We start from the raw sequence: 19,332 nt of genomic DNA, 5'->3' as shown, positions 1-19,332 counted from the left end.
TTTTTATTGCCAAATTGGCCCATTGATAACAGACTATGGTTCCACTATCCAACCACACGGACTAATCTCTCAGGGCCCAGTGGACTAACCCAATGAGATTCCAATCCATACAAATTACAATCTTATTCGAGACCCTAATTGTGGTGCACTCATTAAACTAATTCTTTACTACTACTTTACTTCAACAAAAAAAAAAAAAAACTAATTCTTTACAATATTAATTTACAAAATAATAGAATGAACAATGAAGAGAAATTCAACTAAACAATGAAGAGAAATTCTGAGAATATTAATTATATACCTCTCTTTTCTATGTTGATAAACTAGTTTAGAACACACATATTGGACTTATAGAAATAACATCTAACTCAATTATAATAAATAAAACGACGGAAAAATATAATCTCAAAAATTAATAGGTATGATTTTGTATGTTTGTCGCTTTGCGATTCGATCTTCTATAACTTTATCGATTCGATTCGCAAAGTCAACAATTTTTTTTTATATTATGTCAATATTTTTCGATATCAGATTAACAATTATATTATAATAACAAAAAATGTAAAGTTTATATATGTAAAAATATTCATAAGACCAACTTTAGTAATTTAATAGACCAAAATTCAAAATTGAACGGAATTAAAACGACTAATTTCCACTTTATAAATATACTTTATCGTGCCATTGAGCAATGGAGTTTTTTGTCCTTCCAACAAGTTATCTATAATAGATATAAATCTTGTATTTTATAGGGAATCTCATATATATATTTTTTGTTTATAAATAAAATAGTGATACATATATTAAGAATGGTGTGTATTATTACAAAATTTATTTACTGCTTATTATATGGGTTTATAACTTTATATTTTCATAATGTATGTTAATTAATATTTACGGAAATTTTGGAGGATACACAAAATTTTCAATTTCGATATTATAAATTTATAGAACAATCATGCAATATATGATGGTCTTTTTTAAAAAAATGATAATAATAAATTGATGCAATACATCTGTTAATTTGCAAAGACAGAAAATATTTTTGAAGATTCCAGCGCTTAATCTATTAATTAATAGAGACAAATTTGAGGTCTATTTGTTTTTGTTTTTGTTTTTTTTTTTCCCATTTTCATTTTCTATCATTTCAAATTACAACATGATCAGTCATTAATGAGACCCCACAAATAGGCATCACATGTTTAAGCCCAATTGACGTCCATGACTAAAGGACAAGACTTGGGTCCAGTTCAAAATGGTAAGATCGGTCCATGAGGATAGTTGGTAGAGACGAGGCATGTTAGAGTTATACCAATTGTAGCCAAGAGAGGTGAAAAGGGTGAAGATGAGCTAAGAGGTAGCTAAATAGTTAGGGATGAGTTTGAGAGTTTCGAAGGCGAGTAGGTGCTAAGGATCTCATAAAAGGTCGTCTATGAGTTGGGGAGCATAGGAGGCTGGAAGGTGAGGAGGTAGGGATGATTCGAAGAGTTGAGGATAATGATGAGAGTAGCTGGGGTAGAGACTACACGATGTGGGTGAGTCCGCCTCAAGGGCGAGGTCACATTTTGAATCTCCCTAGGAGGGCGAGATCCGAATGAATAGCGCGAGTTGCATACACGTGGTCTCTTATGGAATATGCGTGATCTCCTACATTTTTTTTCTATAAATATCGAGTTTGCTCGTTTCATTTGGAACTCATTAGGTTCATTTTTTAGGGGTGTCCAAGATCTCCTCTCCACTTATTTATTTTTCGATTCTGACTTAAGCGTCTAACATTATTTTCTTGGTTCCAGGTTCATTTCGAAACTAATTAAAGTTTTGGGCTTAAATTGAACTAATTAGACATTGAATTTGACCTTCCAATTTTATACTACTATCAATCAGTTTTGACAATGATGATATTGTATTTAATTAAAAATATAAATAAAAATAATTTAAAAACTTTATAAACACTCAACAATCAACACGAGTGCCGATGCACTAGTTATTATGATGGACCTTCCCTTCTTTAAAGCCAAAAAATGTTCGGTAGATAGAATTTTATCGATGTTTGCACATAACATGTTTTTTTTTCGGTTAATTATAATTCAGTCCCCAAATCTAAACAAAAATTAATGATTAGTCCCTGTCAGAAAAAAAACTTTGTTTAAACTCCCTGGGCCCACATGTTTTGTTTCGGATAAAATTCGGTACAAAACATGAAAAATATGGTACAAATACATGATATTTGAGTATCAAATGTGTTAGATCTAGTATAAATATATAATTTTCGAGTACTAAAAAATATTGATATTAATAACACATTTATCTTATTTGGATGAAAATCGGTACAAAACATTGAAAATATGGTACGCATATGTGATTTTTGAGTACCCAATGTGTTAGATCTGGTACAAATATATGATTTTTGAGTACTCAAACACATGTTGCAAGTTCACGTTAATAAATATGTTTAGATTTTATACTCAAAATTGTATTTTTTGTACTCGATCTTGAACAATTAGTGCTCAAATATCTTGTATTTGTACCATATTTTCAATGTTTTGTACTTAATTTTATCCGAGTAAAATAATGTGGGGTCAGGGAGTGCAAACAAATTTTTTCTGACAAGGGACTGATTCTTAATTTGCTTTTGAATTTAGGGACTGAAAACCAATTAACTCTTTTTTTTTTCATGCGAGAAAACCGACTCACATGAGGTTCTTAGCACAGTGTCAGATGTGAGCATCGACCAACTCAATTGTCATAAGCACATGACAAGGTACTAGGATGCATGGACAAGTCTTGTCAAATTATATCCAATCTAAAAGGGATGTGTACCAAAGTTTAAAATCTAAACGATAATATATATATACATGTATATGTATATATATATATAAAATCAAAATATCAAATCTAATTTTTTATATATTTTATAAACAAAAATTAGGATAAAATAAGCTCAAATACTACTAAAATACTATTTTTAAAAAACTTTAAACCAAATAATCATGTACATGTAACAAAAAATAATATGAAGCACTAAAGTGAGTCGCGATCACGAAGCACTAAATATATGAAGATCATACATAGTTAGCAAAATGATTTTGATCAAGTTATTTTTTTTAAAAAAACTAATATTCTCTAATATATTTCAAATAATTCATATACGATTAAGGAGAGTTAGTTTTACGGACAATCATTTATACATTATTTTACATTAAATATTCTACAATCATTGTATACTTCAACTAATCATTTACATCAAACATATTGTGTATCGTCAAGATATGTTATTTTTCCACATCATCGTATGATCATGTTCATAACTAAATCTTAATTAAACTTGCTCTGTTCATTACCAAAGCGGCATGTATATATATATATGTAAGTTAGTATTGTATGTCATTTCAGAATTCAGTACATTGCTTTTTCTTGTATAAAATTGACATACATAAACACCCTTGATAATCTTTATTGAACTATTGAGGAAATGCTATCAAAATACATTCACTCTATTATTATTATTATTATTATTATTATTATTATTATTATTATTATTATTATTATTATTATTAATTTTCAGTTTTATTGTCACCGTTTTTTTAGAGAACTTGTAAATTTTTTTAATGATAATCTTTCGTTACAAAATCAACTAGACACGAGAAAAAACTCATCGTTCACTCAAATAAAAGGTGAATGTGAGGAAGAAGCAAAACAATCAATACTATGGGCCACAGTATTGGGGGCCACAGTATTGGTCAAACGCTTTACATGAATAAAATCTGAAATTTCAGGTTCATGATGAAGGTTTTTTCTAATTTCATCTGCACAAACTCCACTGTATCTCAGATCCTTTTGTGGGTCTGTGACTGCTTGCACTGCCAACAAAGAGTTTGTCGCTAACTGGACATCACTAAAGTTCTTTTCATAACTTCGGAGTGATTTCATCTGCACAAACTCCCACTGTAATATTCCAGGATCGCTAGTAGTTCACCATGGACCACGGAGTGATTTGCTTGTCAAATGCCAATAAAAATCTGCCTTCTATGTCACCATTTTAATTACTCTCAATTAAAGTTTTTCATGATTTGTTTCCCTTTTACTGCAACCTAACACTAATGAATATTATTGCTTTTGGAAAATATCAATTTTGATTTTATATACTCGCTTATTGTGATTTTGAGATTCTATTTTATTTAGTTAATTGAGTAACGTTTATCTTTGTGTTTTTGACAATATATCTCTCCGTTTTGCAACGTAGCACGTACAATATATATTAGCAATTTAAATTATAAGTATATATCAGCAAAATCTAAATGGTAAAAGAAATTAAGACTTCAAAAATCAACAGATACAAGACAAACATTCGATTTTCGGCTACACAAAAACTCGATCCTGTGAAACTGTCTCACGAATAAATTTTACGAAACGAATCGCATATTTGAAAGCATAATTACTCATGACAAAATATCACTTTTCATATCAAATATATTATTTTTCAGAACGATAATAAATATCCATGATACCGTTCATCTCCAAATTACTTACATGTGCAAACATTATCAATTACTCCGGTTAGTAATATAATCAGTCAAAGCAACCAATACAAGAGTCTTCTCCGGATGAAACCCAGCAAGCAGTTCCTTGGCTTCCCCGTTCAATTTCTGAGCCAATTCCCTCGATTTTTCGATCCCCATCATCTTCGGATAAGTGCTTTTATCCAGCACCAAATCCGTAGCCGCACTCTTCCCCAATTCCTCCGAAGATTTCGTGACATCAAGAATATCATCAACCACTTGAAACAGCAGCCCGATACGCCTCCCAAACTCCCTCAGTTTCTCGATTTCTTCATCACTCCCGCCTCCTAAAATGGCGCCTGAAACCACCGAAGCCTCCAGCAGAGCTCCAGTTTTACGCGTATGAATGTATTCCAGCTGTTGTACGGATCCTATTTCCCGACTCATCCCCTCCGAATCCAGGTCCGCCATCTGCCCAGCCGGGATTCCTTGGCACCCGCCGGAGCGACCCAGTTCACGGATCACTCTAATGACTCTTTCCGCCGGAGCCCTTTTCGCGGCGGCGGCGGCGGAGACATGCTCGAACGCAAAGGCCAGAAGCGCGTCGCCGGCCAAAAGGGCCGCGGGCTCCCCCCATCTCTTGTGGTTGGCGGGATTCCCACGTCGCATGTCGCTGTTGTCTATGCATGGCAAGTCGTCGTGCATCAAAGACATGGTGTGGATCATCTCCGCGGCGCAGGCGGCTGGCATGGCCGTCGATTCGTCACCGCCTACGAGGTCGCATGCGGCGAGGCAAAGCATGGGCCTGATCCTTTTGCCACCTGCTAGAAGAGAGTAAGTGATGGAGTCGCGGATCTTCGATGGCTCTTCGAGTGATATCGACTGCTCCAACGCCTTGTTCACCTGATTCGCCTTTTCGAGCATGTAGGATTCGAAATCAAAGGCGTGGAGGATGTAGGAAGAAGAAGAAGAAGAAGAAGAAAAAAAAAAAGAAGAAGAAGAAGAAGAAGAAAAAGCTGCGGGTTTTGGGCGGATGGGATGAGAAAAGACAAAGGGTATTGAGCAGATTCTTGATTTGTTGTTTTGATTTGTAACGTTGTAATTGCAAGGTTTCAATTGTGCCCATGTACTTATCGCACGATTCACAAGACTCATTATATATGTATTGTGCTAAATTTCTTGGGATTTCACCGCTGACTAAATATTCGTGTTCTTGGCGTGCTTTCTTCAATGATATTAATGTTTATGTATATATATATATATAGAGGGAAATTTATTTTTTTTCCACGTTAACTAATTCGTTTTCTTGTGATTTTGGTTTGATTGTTGACGTGTGAGTTTGTCATATCAGTATTTTTTTCCGATGTCATATCATAAATTGAATCAAAATAGTCGAAAACAAAAAGGTAGTGTACCAAAATCAAAATATATTAATTTATAGGAAAAACTGCATTTTGGTCCTTTTGTTACTTTGCGATTTAGGTCCTCTATGTTTTTATATTTCAGTTTTAGTCTTGCATGTTCTGATTTTTACCCTGCTGTCAAAATTTCCATTATTCCTCGTGGCCAAGCTGGTGGACTGACTTTCTTTGCTCCAAGTGAAGACTAAAACTGAAATCTGAACAAAAATCGCAAAGTGACAAACATACGGGACAAAAAATCAATTTTTCCTAATTTATATAATTGCTAGCTAGCTAGGAAGGTAGATACTTAATTATCTAGCTTCTGTTCTTTATGATATAGTTCCATGCGCGTCAATGCTTGATATAATACCGTAAGGCCCGAGATTATTTAATTTTAATTCGAGTATATTTAATTTGAGAATTTTGGAGTTTGAATTTAAATTTTACTATTCTTAAATTATTTAGGATTAAAATTGAATTAAAAGATTTCATAAGCACTGAATTGCAAATAGTGAAGTTTTGAGGGGCCAAAATGCAATTTCTTGGATTAGTGGAGGACACATGTCTTGTATTGGCTTTGTACGTGTATAATCTCTCTTTTGTATCCGATTTACATTCCAATTCAGAGTAAGAACTCGAGATCTTCCATTTTTCCTTGAATCTTCATCTTCAAACTTTGATTGTGCAAGATCCGTCAATCCTAATAAAATTATGAGCACGGTTTTGGAATCCTCGCAGCAAGAGCTTCGTTGTGATGTAAGTATTATCTTGAGTCTGTATATGTCGAAAATATGTTGTTGGGAGAACTTGGAATTCGATTATGGCTATGCGTTCTTGAGCCTGTATGCGTGATTGTATCGAAGTCGGATCGAAGAACGGACGTCATTTGAAATTGATATGAATTTCCAGCTTTTATTCGAAAATTATGCTGTTTGATTTGGCTGGATTTTGATGATATTTAGTTGGTATGATATGTATATGAGACTTATATGGTTGTTAGAATTCTTGGTTATGAGTTTTGGTTACCGGTTTTGTTACCGTTACGCCGTCGGTTTACGAAGTTGATAGATTTTGACTCAGTATGATTGAGCTGTGGTATAAATGAATGCTTGCTGATGTTATGGTCTTGAATACCATTCATTTCAAAATTAATCAAAGGACATCGACTTCGGGAGTTTCGGTTTCGAACTGGGAGAGAGTTGATCAAAGTTGGTGAGCATTAGACTTTGATATTTGAGTTTAGCTTGAGCATAATTGTGATTGCAATTGTGTATTTTGTAGCTTGTGGATCTAGCTCGTTCTTTATCACGACTAAGGTATGATACAACGATGATCAAGTTGGGGTTGTTCGTCGAGACGAGTTTATTTTCTCGATTCCCTTAAATCACACATTACTTGGCATACATGTTTATATTGTTGGTTATGCTTGTTGAGCTAGGATAGGATGATTGTGGTTATGTCATGCATCTTGTTAAATATGTGTGCTTAACATTTCTTCAAGCCTTGCTGATATCGTCGATGAGTTATAAACTTCGATATCAAGTATCAATGACGAGTATTTATCATTGATAGATCGATTTCGGTTATAGCATCAGTGATGAATTTGAGCCTGATGATGAGTGGTGTGTTTTAGCATCTAAACCGTGTCGTTCATTAGGCCTTGAACTCTTATTGTGTAGCTAATGGCCTTGCAGTTCTTATTGTCTTTTATATTGAAATGCATGGAATTTGCTATCTATGTTTCAATATATGTTTCCGTTGTTTCATACAAAGTTTTATACTTACCGGTTTGTCCGGCTGTTATTTTGTTTTGTGTGTGCATTGCAACAGAGGATGCAGGGCCGAGTCGTAGAAGGTCTTGAGTGATTGGAAGTTTAGAGAAGTGACGTTCCGGGCTATAAATGTACAAGTGCTGTCAAAAACTGGAGTTAATGTTTATAGCATGAGTTGGTTGTGTTTATATAACTCTAGTGGATGTAACTTGAAGTTAGTTTGAATACTTGTAGTATCTTGTAAGCTTGGCTTCTGAATAAAGTTGTCATGTATCTTGTACATGTTGTTCTAATATGTGTAGCCTTGTTATATTGAATTACATATTGTTAGATGACAAGAATCTAGCCAAGTACAGCACCAGAAAAATCGGCAGATTTCTGCACTGAAGGAGCCGCTCGATCTGTGCAATTTGACCGATCGAGCGGTGCATGTGAATTGCCAAACCCGAGAGTTTGGGATTTCTTGGCCGCTCGATCGGTCAATTTTAACCGATCGAGCGGAGACAAATTTAAAAAAAAAAATTATTATTTCTTTTGTATTACTTGTGCTTAGTTCTAATGTTTAGTGTTGAGTCATTGCATTTAAGTAGGGCTGACAAAACATATCAAAATGCCGTCATACCGTCTTTACCGTACCGAAAAAAAAACCGAAAATATCGAAAATTTTGGTTTACCAAAAATTTCGGTACGGTATGATCGGTAACGGTATAAGATTTTCAAATTTTCGGTATTTCGGTATACCGGAAAAAAATCGGTATACACGGTATCGGTATGATACCGTGTATACTGATATTTTTTAAAAAAAAATAGTATAAAAAATTGGTATACACGGTATCATACCGATACCGTACCGAATTTCGATATTCGGTATGATATCGGTATGGATTTATGTCATACCGAAATTTCGATATACCAAAATTTTCGATATGATATCGGTATCGGAAATTTCGGTATCGAAATTTCCTGTACGGTTTGCGGTATTCGGTACGGTATGCGGTATACCGTACCGAACCACCCCAAAATTTAAGTAGACGAGCCCGGGGTCGCCAAAAATACCATACTCGATCACAAGCCCGTATTTGATTTGAGTTTTATGCGCCTTCTATTCAGGATCATACTCTAAAGACATCCCAAAATTATATATGTATACACGTATGATATTTCATCAAAATAACTATACAATGTTAATTCTGTTAAATTAGCTATAATTAACAAGAAGTTTAAAGAAATAGATATTTCACTTTTATTAACCATATATTGACGTTTATATATATTAATTGAATTCTTTGTTCATCATCTTATAATTAAGTAGATTTCATATTCATCAGTGGTTTAGGTAATCCAATTTAAGGATTATACTTTTATTTCAATTATTAAAATTAGATATATTGATCATTCCTAAAGGAATACTAAATTATAAAACTGAAACATATATATTACAAATGCATTTCAAATTTCAAATTATATAATTTATAACTATAATCGATATTTAAAAAATTTATTAGATATGGTCAATAATCAATTACAATAAGACATATTTTGTGTAGGAAAAAAAAAAAGAAAGCAAACAAAGAGAAGTAGAATTCTGATATAAATAAATTTTTTTTCAGTTGGAGAAGTAGATTGTCACAATTGAGTCTCGAACTCGAGATCTTATCTGTTTCAATGTATGCAAAATAAACAAACCTATACAATTGGAGCATTGGTAATTTTACGGACAAAAAAAAAAATTTTGGAGTTAGTAATTATTGAACAAGTTCGACTAAAATATTATTAAAAATAGAGATTGTAATTTTTTTTGTCATACATGTTTGTCTCTTTGCAATTTTAGTAATTTGTATTGTTAGTTTGGTATTTTTGTCTTTTTTCTTTTGTTTTGTGGCAAATTTAGTTTTTTTTTAATATGGTGCTGACGTGACACTAATGCAATATTAACGTAGCGCTTAAATGTATACTAACATATCGACACTTCTGATGAAAAATGACTGAAATTATCGAAAATCAACAAATACTTGATTAAGATTGAGTTTGATATAACATAAAATACCAAAATAAAAAAAAACAAAAACAAAAAAAAAACAATCAGGTATGGGATATTAGGATTGTTAGTTATGATTGTTCACTCAGATATTTCGAAACACAGTTTTCCCAAAGAAAGATGTTTTAGGTATGGGATTGTTAGTTATGATCATTAACTCCGATATAACCATAGTAGGTACCAAACTTTTAGCCTTTAGGCGCACATTATTGTAAAAATTAATGAATGTCGTAACTCATAAGGCATCTATAGTTTGAGCTCTTTGACTAATAAAATCAAGAGTAACACTCGTGTGAGATAGTCTTATTTGTGAGACGGGTCAACCCTACCCATATTTATAATAATAAGTAATATTTTTGAAATAAAATGTAATACTTTTTAATGGATAACCCATACAAGAGACCCGTCTTAAATAAATGACCATTAAGTCCGTCTCATAGGAGTGTTTGTGTATCAAATTCAGGAACATCTATATTATTTATTAAAGTTAAACTATTTTAACTAACTAATTTTGATATCGTGGTGAATTGTTTTTTTATTTTGATTCCTAAAAACCCTTGAACCAGTAACCAATATCCAATTACATATATACCACATTTATGTCGTTTCAATTTTAAAAATTATTAACTTTTATTTTAATTTTTTTAAAAAAAATTAGTTCGTTCTTTAATTCATGATTTGATAGCTAGTACCAGTTAAATACGAGTAATTAAGTACACAATTCTAGTTTCTAAAAACGTTTTATTCGATTAAAATTCCTAATTTGATCGTATGTATTTCTAATTACCCTTAATGGTATCGGATAACCAAAACAAAAAACGAATGTCAAGAAATGAAAGATCTAGAAATAAAATTCATGTACATGAATAATTAATAATTACCGTGCCACCAAGAATCAAAAAATATTTTTTTTAATGAGGATTATTGAAAATAGAAATTGAGAAAAGACTGTTAAAATATAATTGGATAGATAAATAGAAAGATTTATGGAAGTCGTGTATTCAAATTCTATGTTTCTAGAAAATAGTGGTATAATTTGGCCCTCAAGCTCAATACTCAATTACTTTTACGTTTAATCCTATTAATGGAGCTAGCTAGACTCTTCTTAAAATTCGTCGTTCTTAAATTTGAACTACGTGAGATGGTATATCAACATGACATCAAAGTAAATTTAGATATGTAATTATTCTGTTTCAATTAACTATATGCCTGAAAATGTTAATAATTAAGAAATGGATTAATTTTCGACGTGTAAATGAGCCAATGACATGATCTCTCTATTTTTTTTTTAAAAAAAAGGACTAATTAGTACTCGTAAAGAAAAAGGAAAAAAAAAATAATTATCCTGCGAATCTATTTAAAAAAACTATTGCATAATTTTCTGATTTCCAAAAAACCAAAATTTGCCTAGTACATATCTCACGTATTCATATCGTGTGCATCTCTATCACTAGTTCTAGACAAATATGCTTGTTGAGGCTTAATTATCCTTCGACTATTTCTTAAAAACTTCCAAATATACAATTCATATACGCAAAATCAACTATAACACGTATATTAATAAAGGCTAAAGCTTTATTAGAAAATCACGTTTTCCGGTAATGTAATTTGTATTTTTTATATTTCTAGAATTCTAGTCTTGTTAATGGTGAATAATTTGAAATTTTAGCTAGTCTTCTAACTTGTATGTTTTTTTTTTTAATCTTGCTACAATTAATTTTTATTTTTATTCATGTAACTTGTATATATATATTTTTTCTATTTTTAATTTGTCCTTTAACTTGTATATGTTTATTTATTTATTTTTATCATTTTTGGTCATTTAGTTTTTTTTTAATTACCGACAAATACTATGAACTCCGACATAATAAGAGCAAAAGTGAAAAATATAAGGTACAATACTAAAAATTAAAATTCATTATAACATGACCTAAAATGAAAAAATAAATGCAAATTACAAGGTTAAAAATATAAATTCATTGTTAACAGGACAAAAAATGATAAACTTACATGTTCAAGAGAACTACATTTTTTGTTCTGGTATTTGCAATTTTTTCACTTTTGTCATGTTAATGGTGAATATCTATTTTCAGTCCTGTAATTTGCATGTTTTTTTTCAATTTTGGCCATGTTATGTTTTATTTTCATTTGTATTCTTGTAATTTGTATATTGTTTTTATTTTTTGTCCTTTAAATTGATGTTATTTTCATTTCTTTTTCTTTTTTTATCGGAATCTGTCATGTTTTTCGGTCATAAAGGACCAAAAATGAAAGTAAATATAAGTTAAATGATAAAAAAATTTAAAAAAATTTTATAGGACTAAAATTACAAATTTATCATAACAAACAATTCACAAGCCTAAAAATACAAATTCACCGTTAACAGAACGAAAAATGAAAAAAAATACAAATAACATGACCCAATTTTTTTTTTTCATCCTACATATTCCAAAATGTTACTTTCCCCGTTTTTCATCTATTCTATTTATTGTATCGATCACTATATTATTCTAACGTTTTTTCAAATAATTATGATGTAATTTCTCATTCTAAAGCATGTTTCATATGTTATATATAATAATATCATAATGTCCACAGAGACATAGACGAGTTGGTAAGGCTTGAGATAACGTGGGAAGAAATTCTTCAGCGTTGCGGGTTCGATCCTCGTGTGGAGCATATTTGTTGCGTGTTTTTTGCTCGCAAGCGTACATTGTCAAGTTATAATATAGGAATTAAGTTCAAATCGATCCCACAGAGAATGAATAAAATGATATTATATTAAATATTTGCAACTAATCAAATCTTAATCTTATGTAGAGATACAAATAAGGGTTTGAATTTAATAAAACTAAAATATGCAATAATTAAAATTAAATAACGACGAGTTCACAAGTGAAAAATTCAATAGAAGATGAATTCTAGATATTCAACTTCACTTGATTATCCACCAGTTTAATTCCTAAAGAATTCTATATCATAAATTCTTCTAGTTTGCTAACCAAGAATTACTAATATTTTCAACTCTATTTCTCAAGTGACAAATAGCAATTCGTATATAATATCAAACTCAATATTTCAATCAAAGTTTAGATATCAAATTCGATAAACATCACAATAATTCTTACAATGGCTTCAATGGAGTTATATGTCTCTCGAACTTTATAAACATCAACGATTTATTTTCCTATGGTCCTATTTAAAATCGTCTCTCTCTCTCGAAAAATACAAAACTAAATGAAGAATTCTAATATATTATCAATCAAAATATCAAAACATGGTTTCAAGTCAAACTACATCATCCCTCTAAACAAAAGAATTAGTTCATAACGAAAATAAAAATCAAACAAATCATGTTCTTGAACATCAATAAAAAATTAGAAAAAAAAGAAATAAAAACGAAGGTAGATGATGCTTTTCCGTCTCTGGAAGTTACTTTGTCCGTCTTTGTGCCAAGAATGTTTCTTCTTCCTTCTCCTTGGTCTCTAGCCGTCTCTAGCCTTCGAATTTCGCTGCAAACCCTCGATCCCCCCCCTGATATATGCCCAAGAGTCCTTTTCAAAATTCGAGAATAAAATTTTCCAAAAATACGACAAGTCGAGCGCGGGAGCACCACGTTTTTTTGTTCTAGAGCGCAGGTGCGCTGATAGGAGGGCGCGGGGGCGTTGATCGGCATCAGATTTTTCGGAAATGAGAGGCTACAGGGAGCAGGTGCCCCGGTCCCAGGCGCGGGTGCGCCCTGTGTTGCTCCTTATTGCGCAAAATTCATTCAAAAATCATATCTTGAGTTCTAGCCGTCGGATTGAGTTAAAATTTTGAAAACAACTTTAAAACATCCTAAAATTCATTTTGAACGTGGAGATTGGATTTAAATTTCTCTATCAGCTTCAGTAATTTTGTAAACTTGCAGCTTCATAATTACTTTTTTTGTTTCTTTTCGTTACTTTTCCTCCAATCCTTGCATCTCACAAAAACAACAACAAATACGCATAAAATTCACTCGATACATCACAAAATCCAAGTCAAATCATATGCAAATTAAGTGCATAAAATGCACTTATCAATATTCTCTGCTGAAATATTGTGGAGGTATGCTCTGGGGTTGGTCATGTTGCTCCCCCCTCAGGTCCCTGCCGTTCGTGCACATCCCTCAATTTAATCCCCGCATAAGCCAATGAACATCTAACTCATGTGTGATGGAGTCCCCATTGTTAGGTAAAATAATTTATGAAGTTGTCGGGAAACATATACATGAATTTGGGAATTAATTGAGTTTGGTGGATACAAGCATTTAATCCGATTGGTGGCTAGCTGATGGTTATTGGTTGCCGGATGAAATATATTTATTTCACACGCTTTGGGAGCTCTACCCTTCCTCAGTTTAAATATCTCAAAACGAAGCAATACAAAGCTTCTTTAATAAGAGAGAGTAAAGAGGTTTCTTGAGTGTTTTCCTGTGTGAGTTAGAGAAATTATTTTATCGGTTATACTCGGGGTGTGGGATAGTATGAGAGAAAGTGTTTTGTATACACTTATAATATTTCACCCTGAAATAAATATTTGCAATAGCTTCGTGGACGTAGCCTACATTGGATGAACCACGTAAATATTTGGTGTTCTTGTTGATTATTTTATTCCACAATTTTATTATCGTCATGATCGTTTCGGTATAATCCATAACAACTGGTATCAGAGCTGTTACGGTGTCCGGAAGCCTTGGTGAAAAATTTATTAAAATTCTGAGTATGCTATGTGGTTGTAGCTTTGTCTGACCTTCCACATCAGAAAAGAATTTTTGAAATTTTATTAAGGCAAGAGAACCGATGGCCGAAAATTATGGATCGTGACCTGGAATCAATAAGTTCGACGATACAGATTTCACGTTCTGGCGGTTATAGATTAAAGATTATATTTATAGCAAGAAGCTGCATCAACCTCTATCCGGAATAAATCCAGAAAAGATGGAGGCTGATGAGTGGGAGCTCCTTGACCGACAGGTGTCAGGTGTAATACGATTGACCCTAGAAAAGAACGTGGCACATAATGTGGCGGAAGCAAATACCACGGAGGAGATGATTCCATTTTGTCGGACATGTACGAGAAGCCATCAGCAAATAATAAAGTGTTCCTCATGAAAAAGTTATTCAACTTAAAGATGGAGGAAGGTGCTTCGGTGGCGTGACACATCAATGAGTTCAACACGATTGTTTCCCAATTAACATCGGTTGAAATCAAATTTGATGACGAGATTCTTGCACTTATTCTTTTAGCGTCTTTACCAAATGTTTGAGAGCCGATACGGGCAGCCGTCGGCAATTCTGCTGGAAAAAAAAAATTACAATTCAATGATGTCATAGATAAATTCTTGGTGAAGAGGTTCGTATGATGGATTCGGGTGAAGGGAAATCATCGAGATCTGCCCTAAATCTCGAGAATAGAGGCAGAGACAGGAATGACGAAAAGAGCTCTAACCGATGGCGTGGCAGATCCAAATCAAGGAATGGAGAAGACAAAAATTCCTTCGAAAGAAATTGAAGTGCTGAAGATGTGGTGAAACTGGTCACCTGAAAAAGAACTGCAAATCACTCAAGAACAATGCTAATGTTGTTAATCAGGATGTACACGATGCCTTAGTACTATTCATGAAAAGCCCGGTTGATTCTTGGGTTATGGATTCTGGAGTTTCGTTTTATACCACCGGTGATCGTGAGGTATTCAGTAATTACGGAAAAGTTTTTTTGGCAGATGGAAAACCTTTGGAAATAGCTGGTATGGGAGAGGTCCATTTGAAAATATCAAACGGATCTATCTAGAAACTCAAAAAAGTAAGGCATGTACCAAGATTGACCCGGAATCTGATCTCAGTGAGACAACTCGATGACGAAGGCCATAAAGTGACCTTTGGTGATGGCTCTTTGAAAGTGAGCAAAGGAACCATGATTATTGCTCTTGGAAAGAAAACTGGAACCCTTTATATGACTTCCAGTTGCAGAGATATGCTTGCAACCGTGGATGCTGGAGCTAATTCAAGTCTATAGCATTGTAGACTTGGGCATATGAGTGAGAAGGGAATGAAGATGTTGATATCAAAAGGGAAACTACCATAATTAAAAACTGCCGAACGCAAATTGTGTGAAAGTTGTGTTCTTGAAAAGCAGAAAAATGTGAGTTTTTCGAAAGACGGCAGAGAACCAAAAGCATCAAAGTTAAAGTTGGTTCAGTAGGTAACGTCTCCTATGGCATCTCTTGGAGGCTCGAGATACTACGTCACATATATTGACTATTCGAGCAGAAAAAGTTTGGGTTTATTTTTTGAAAAATAAATCTGATGTTTATGAGACCTTTAAGAGGTGTGGAAAGCCATGGTTGAAAATCAGACCAACTTGAAAGTGAAGTGCCTACGGTCTGATAATGGTGGAGAATATAAAAATGGTGAGTTCTAGAAGTATTGTGCATAAAACGGACTCAAGATGGAGAAAATCATTCCTCGTACTCCTCAACAGAATGGAGTGACTTAAAGAATGAACAGAACACTGATTGAACGTTCCAGGAGCATGAGATTGCACGTTGGACTGCAAAAATCATTATGAGCTGATGCAGTTAACACTGCAGCGTATTTGATCAACAAAGAACCTTCGATTTCACTTGATTGCAGAATACCAAAGGATGTCTGGAGTGGCAAAAGAGTAAACCTTTCTTTCTTGAAAATGTTTGGTTGTTTTTCATATGTTCATATTGATTCAGCCATCAGAACGAAACTTGAACCGAAATCAAAAAAATGTTTCTTTATTGGTTATGGAGATAAAAATTTTGGTTATCGGTTCTGGGATGACCATAATCGGAACATCATTCAAAGCAGAGATGTCATTTTCAATGAGAAAGTATTGTACAAGGACAGATCAGACATTCCAGTGATTGAACTCATGAGATCTTCGAGAACAATTAGACTGCCTGAGAGATACTCCTTTGCACTTCATTATATTTTGCTGACAGATAGAGGTGAACCAGAGACCTTTGAAGAAGCAATGCAAAATGATGATTCAATCAAGTGGGATTTATCCATGAAAGACGAGATGGATTCACTATCATCCAATCAGACTTGGGAGTTAACAGAACTTTCGAAAGGCAAAAAGGCATTACACAACAAGTTGTTGTATCAGATCAAAGCAGAAATTAATGACAGCAAATGGTACAAGGCAAGACTTGTTGTAAAAGGCTTTCAACAAAGAGATTGCGTTGATTAAAACAAGATTTTCTCTCAAGTTGTAAAGTTAACCACTATCAGAAGTCAGGACAGTACTTGGACTAGTGGCAAAGGAAGACTTACATCTGGAGCAGTTAGATGTAAAGACGACGTTTATTCATGGTGACCTAGATGAAGAAATTTATATGAAACAGCCACAAGTATTTGAAGTACGAGGAAAATAGAAAATTTTATGCAAACTTCAGAAGAGCTTGTACGATCTCAAACAAGCTCCAAGACAGTGGTACAAACAGTTTGAAGGATTTATGAGCAACAATGGTTTCTGAGGTGCCAAGCCAATCACCGCTGTTATGTGAAAACGTTTGATGGTTCTTATATCATACTACTGCTATATGTAGATGATATGTTGATAGAAGGATCTTGTCTGGAGGAAATTGATAAGCTTAAGAGATTTGGGTGCTGCAAAGCAAATCCTTGGAATAAGAATCTTAAGAGATCGGGTGAATGGAATCTTGAAGTTATCTCAAGAAGAGTACGTGAAAAAAGTTGTTAACAGATTTAATATGGATGAAGCTAAAGCTGCGAGTACTCCTTTGGCTATTCATTTTGTTAACAGATTTAATATGGATGAAGCTAAAGCTGTGAGTACTCCTTTGGCTATTCATTTCAAACTAACCAAAGAACAATCACCATCAACAGAGCAGGAGCAGGCTTACATGAACAAGGTTCATTATGCTTCTGCTATCAGAAGCCTCATGTAAGCAACGGTGTGCTTAAGACCAGATATAGCACATGCAGTGGGAGTTGTGAGCAGATTTATAAGCAATCCGAGAAAACAACATTAGGAAGCAGTGAAGTGGATTCTCAGGTACTTGAAAGGTACTGCTGGTTTATCTTTATGCTTCAGGAGGACTAATCGGGACTTACAATGATATGTCGATACCAATATGGGTGGTGACCTAGACGGTCGAAAACTTACTACTGGGTATGTGTTCACATTAGGTGGTACGAAAGTAAGCTGGGTGTCTAAATTGCAAAAGATATTCGCACTTTCGACTTCTGAAGCTGAGTACGTTGCAGTGAAAGACGCGATAAAAGAGATGATTTGGTTGCGATCATTTTTTGAGGAATTGAGTCAGAAGCTTAAGGATAATATGTTATACTGTGACAGTCAGAGTGCTATTCATTTGGCAAAGAATCCTGTATATCATGCTAGGACAAAGCATATACAGGTTCGATACCATTTTATCATATCAGTTTTGGAAGATGAAATCTTGATGCTTGAGAAGATTCCTGAAAGCAGAAATCCAGCTGATATGCTCACGAAGACTGTAATCACTGACAAACTGAAGTTGTGTTCAACTTCAGTCAGACTGCAAGTATAAGAGATGAAGCATGAGCTGCTGCATTGACTGTGTGAAGCCATGATTGAAATCAAGTCTTCAAGTGAGAGAAATGTTAGGTAAGAGCATTTATGAAGTTGTCGGGAAACATATACCATGAATTTGGGAATCAATTGAGTTTGGCGGATACAAGCATTTAATCCGATTGGTGGCTAGCTGATGGTTATTGGTTGCCGGATGAAATATATTTATTTCACACGCTTTGTAAGCTCTACCCTTCCTCAGTTTAAACATCCCAAAACGAAGCAATAAAAAGCTTCTTAAATAAAAGCGAGTAAAGAGGTTTCTTGAGTGTTCTCTTCTGCTGGACAGAGAAATTATTTTCTCGATTATACTCGGGGTGTGGGATAGTGTGAAGGAAAGTGTTTTGTATATACTTGTAATATTTCTTCCTGAAATAAATATATGCAGTAGCTCCGTGGACGTAGCCTACATTGGATGAACCACGTAAATTATTGGTATTCTTGCTGATTATTTTATTTCGCAATTTTATTATCGTCATGATCAGGGGCGGATCCAGGATCTAAAGGTCGGGGAGGCCGCATACTAGCTAGGTGATGGTTGTGTGATATGGTGGCGGAATTACCAATTATCAGTGGGGGTCGCCACTTCCGCTTTTTCGGAATTGTGGTTCGTGCATTAGTTTCACGATCAATAACTTTATATTGGTCTTATAAAAAAAATAATTTATATTGGAGTGTGAATAAATAAATAAAAAATAAATAATATATACATATGTTTTTTAGAAAGCAATAAGATTTTAAAAACGTTCAAGGGTCAAGGAGATCCACCATTTTTAGCGAAATCAAATTTTAACTTAATAAAAACTCTATTTTTTTTATCATTTGCTACTTTATTTTATAATTTAATTTAAAGTCCATAAAATATTTTTATCTTTACTAATTTGGTAGATATTATTCAACACGAAAAAATGAGTGGAAATAAAATTTTAGATTTTGGTTTGTAGCTACTAATAAAAGCCAATAAGTAAAACGTTAAAAAAAAAAACAAAA

General features: G+C 33.5%; 1 protein-coding gene across 1 annotated transcript; it reads right to left on the bottom strand.

The window, feature by feature from the left end:
• Nucleotides 1-4,452: 4,452 nt before the first annotated feature.
• Nucleotides 4,453-5,710, bottom strand: LOC140882868 (geranylgeranyl pyrophosphate synthase, chloroplastic-like). The gene has a single exon (XM_073289097.1). It carries the CDS (start codon nt 5,652-5,654, stop codon nt 4,545-4,547), a length of 1,110 nt encoding a protein of 369 aa, XP_073145198.1. The 5' UTR covers nt 5,655-5,710; the 3' UTR covers nt 4,453-4,544.
• Nucleotides 5,711-19,332: the final 13,622 nt, after the last annotated feature.

The sequence above is a fragment of the Henckelia pumila genome, chromosome 2 (assembly GCF_033568475.1).
Source record: "Henckelia pumila isolate YLH828 chromosome 2, ASM3356847v2, whole genome shotgun sequence".
In the NCBI taxonomy this organism is placed as follows: Eukaryota; Viridiplantae; Streptophyta; class Magnoliopsida; order Lamiales; family Gesneriaceae; genus Henckelia; species Henckelia pumila.
Note: the sequence above shows the minus strand (reverse complement) of the source record. Positions and strands in the feature narration are given on the sequence as shown.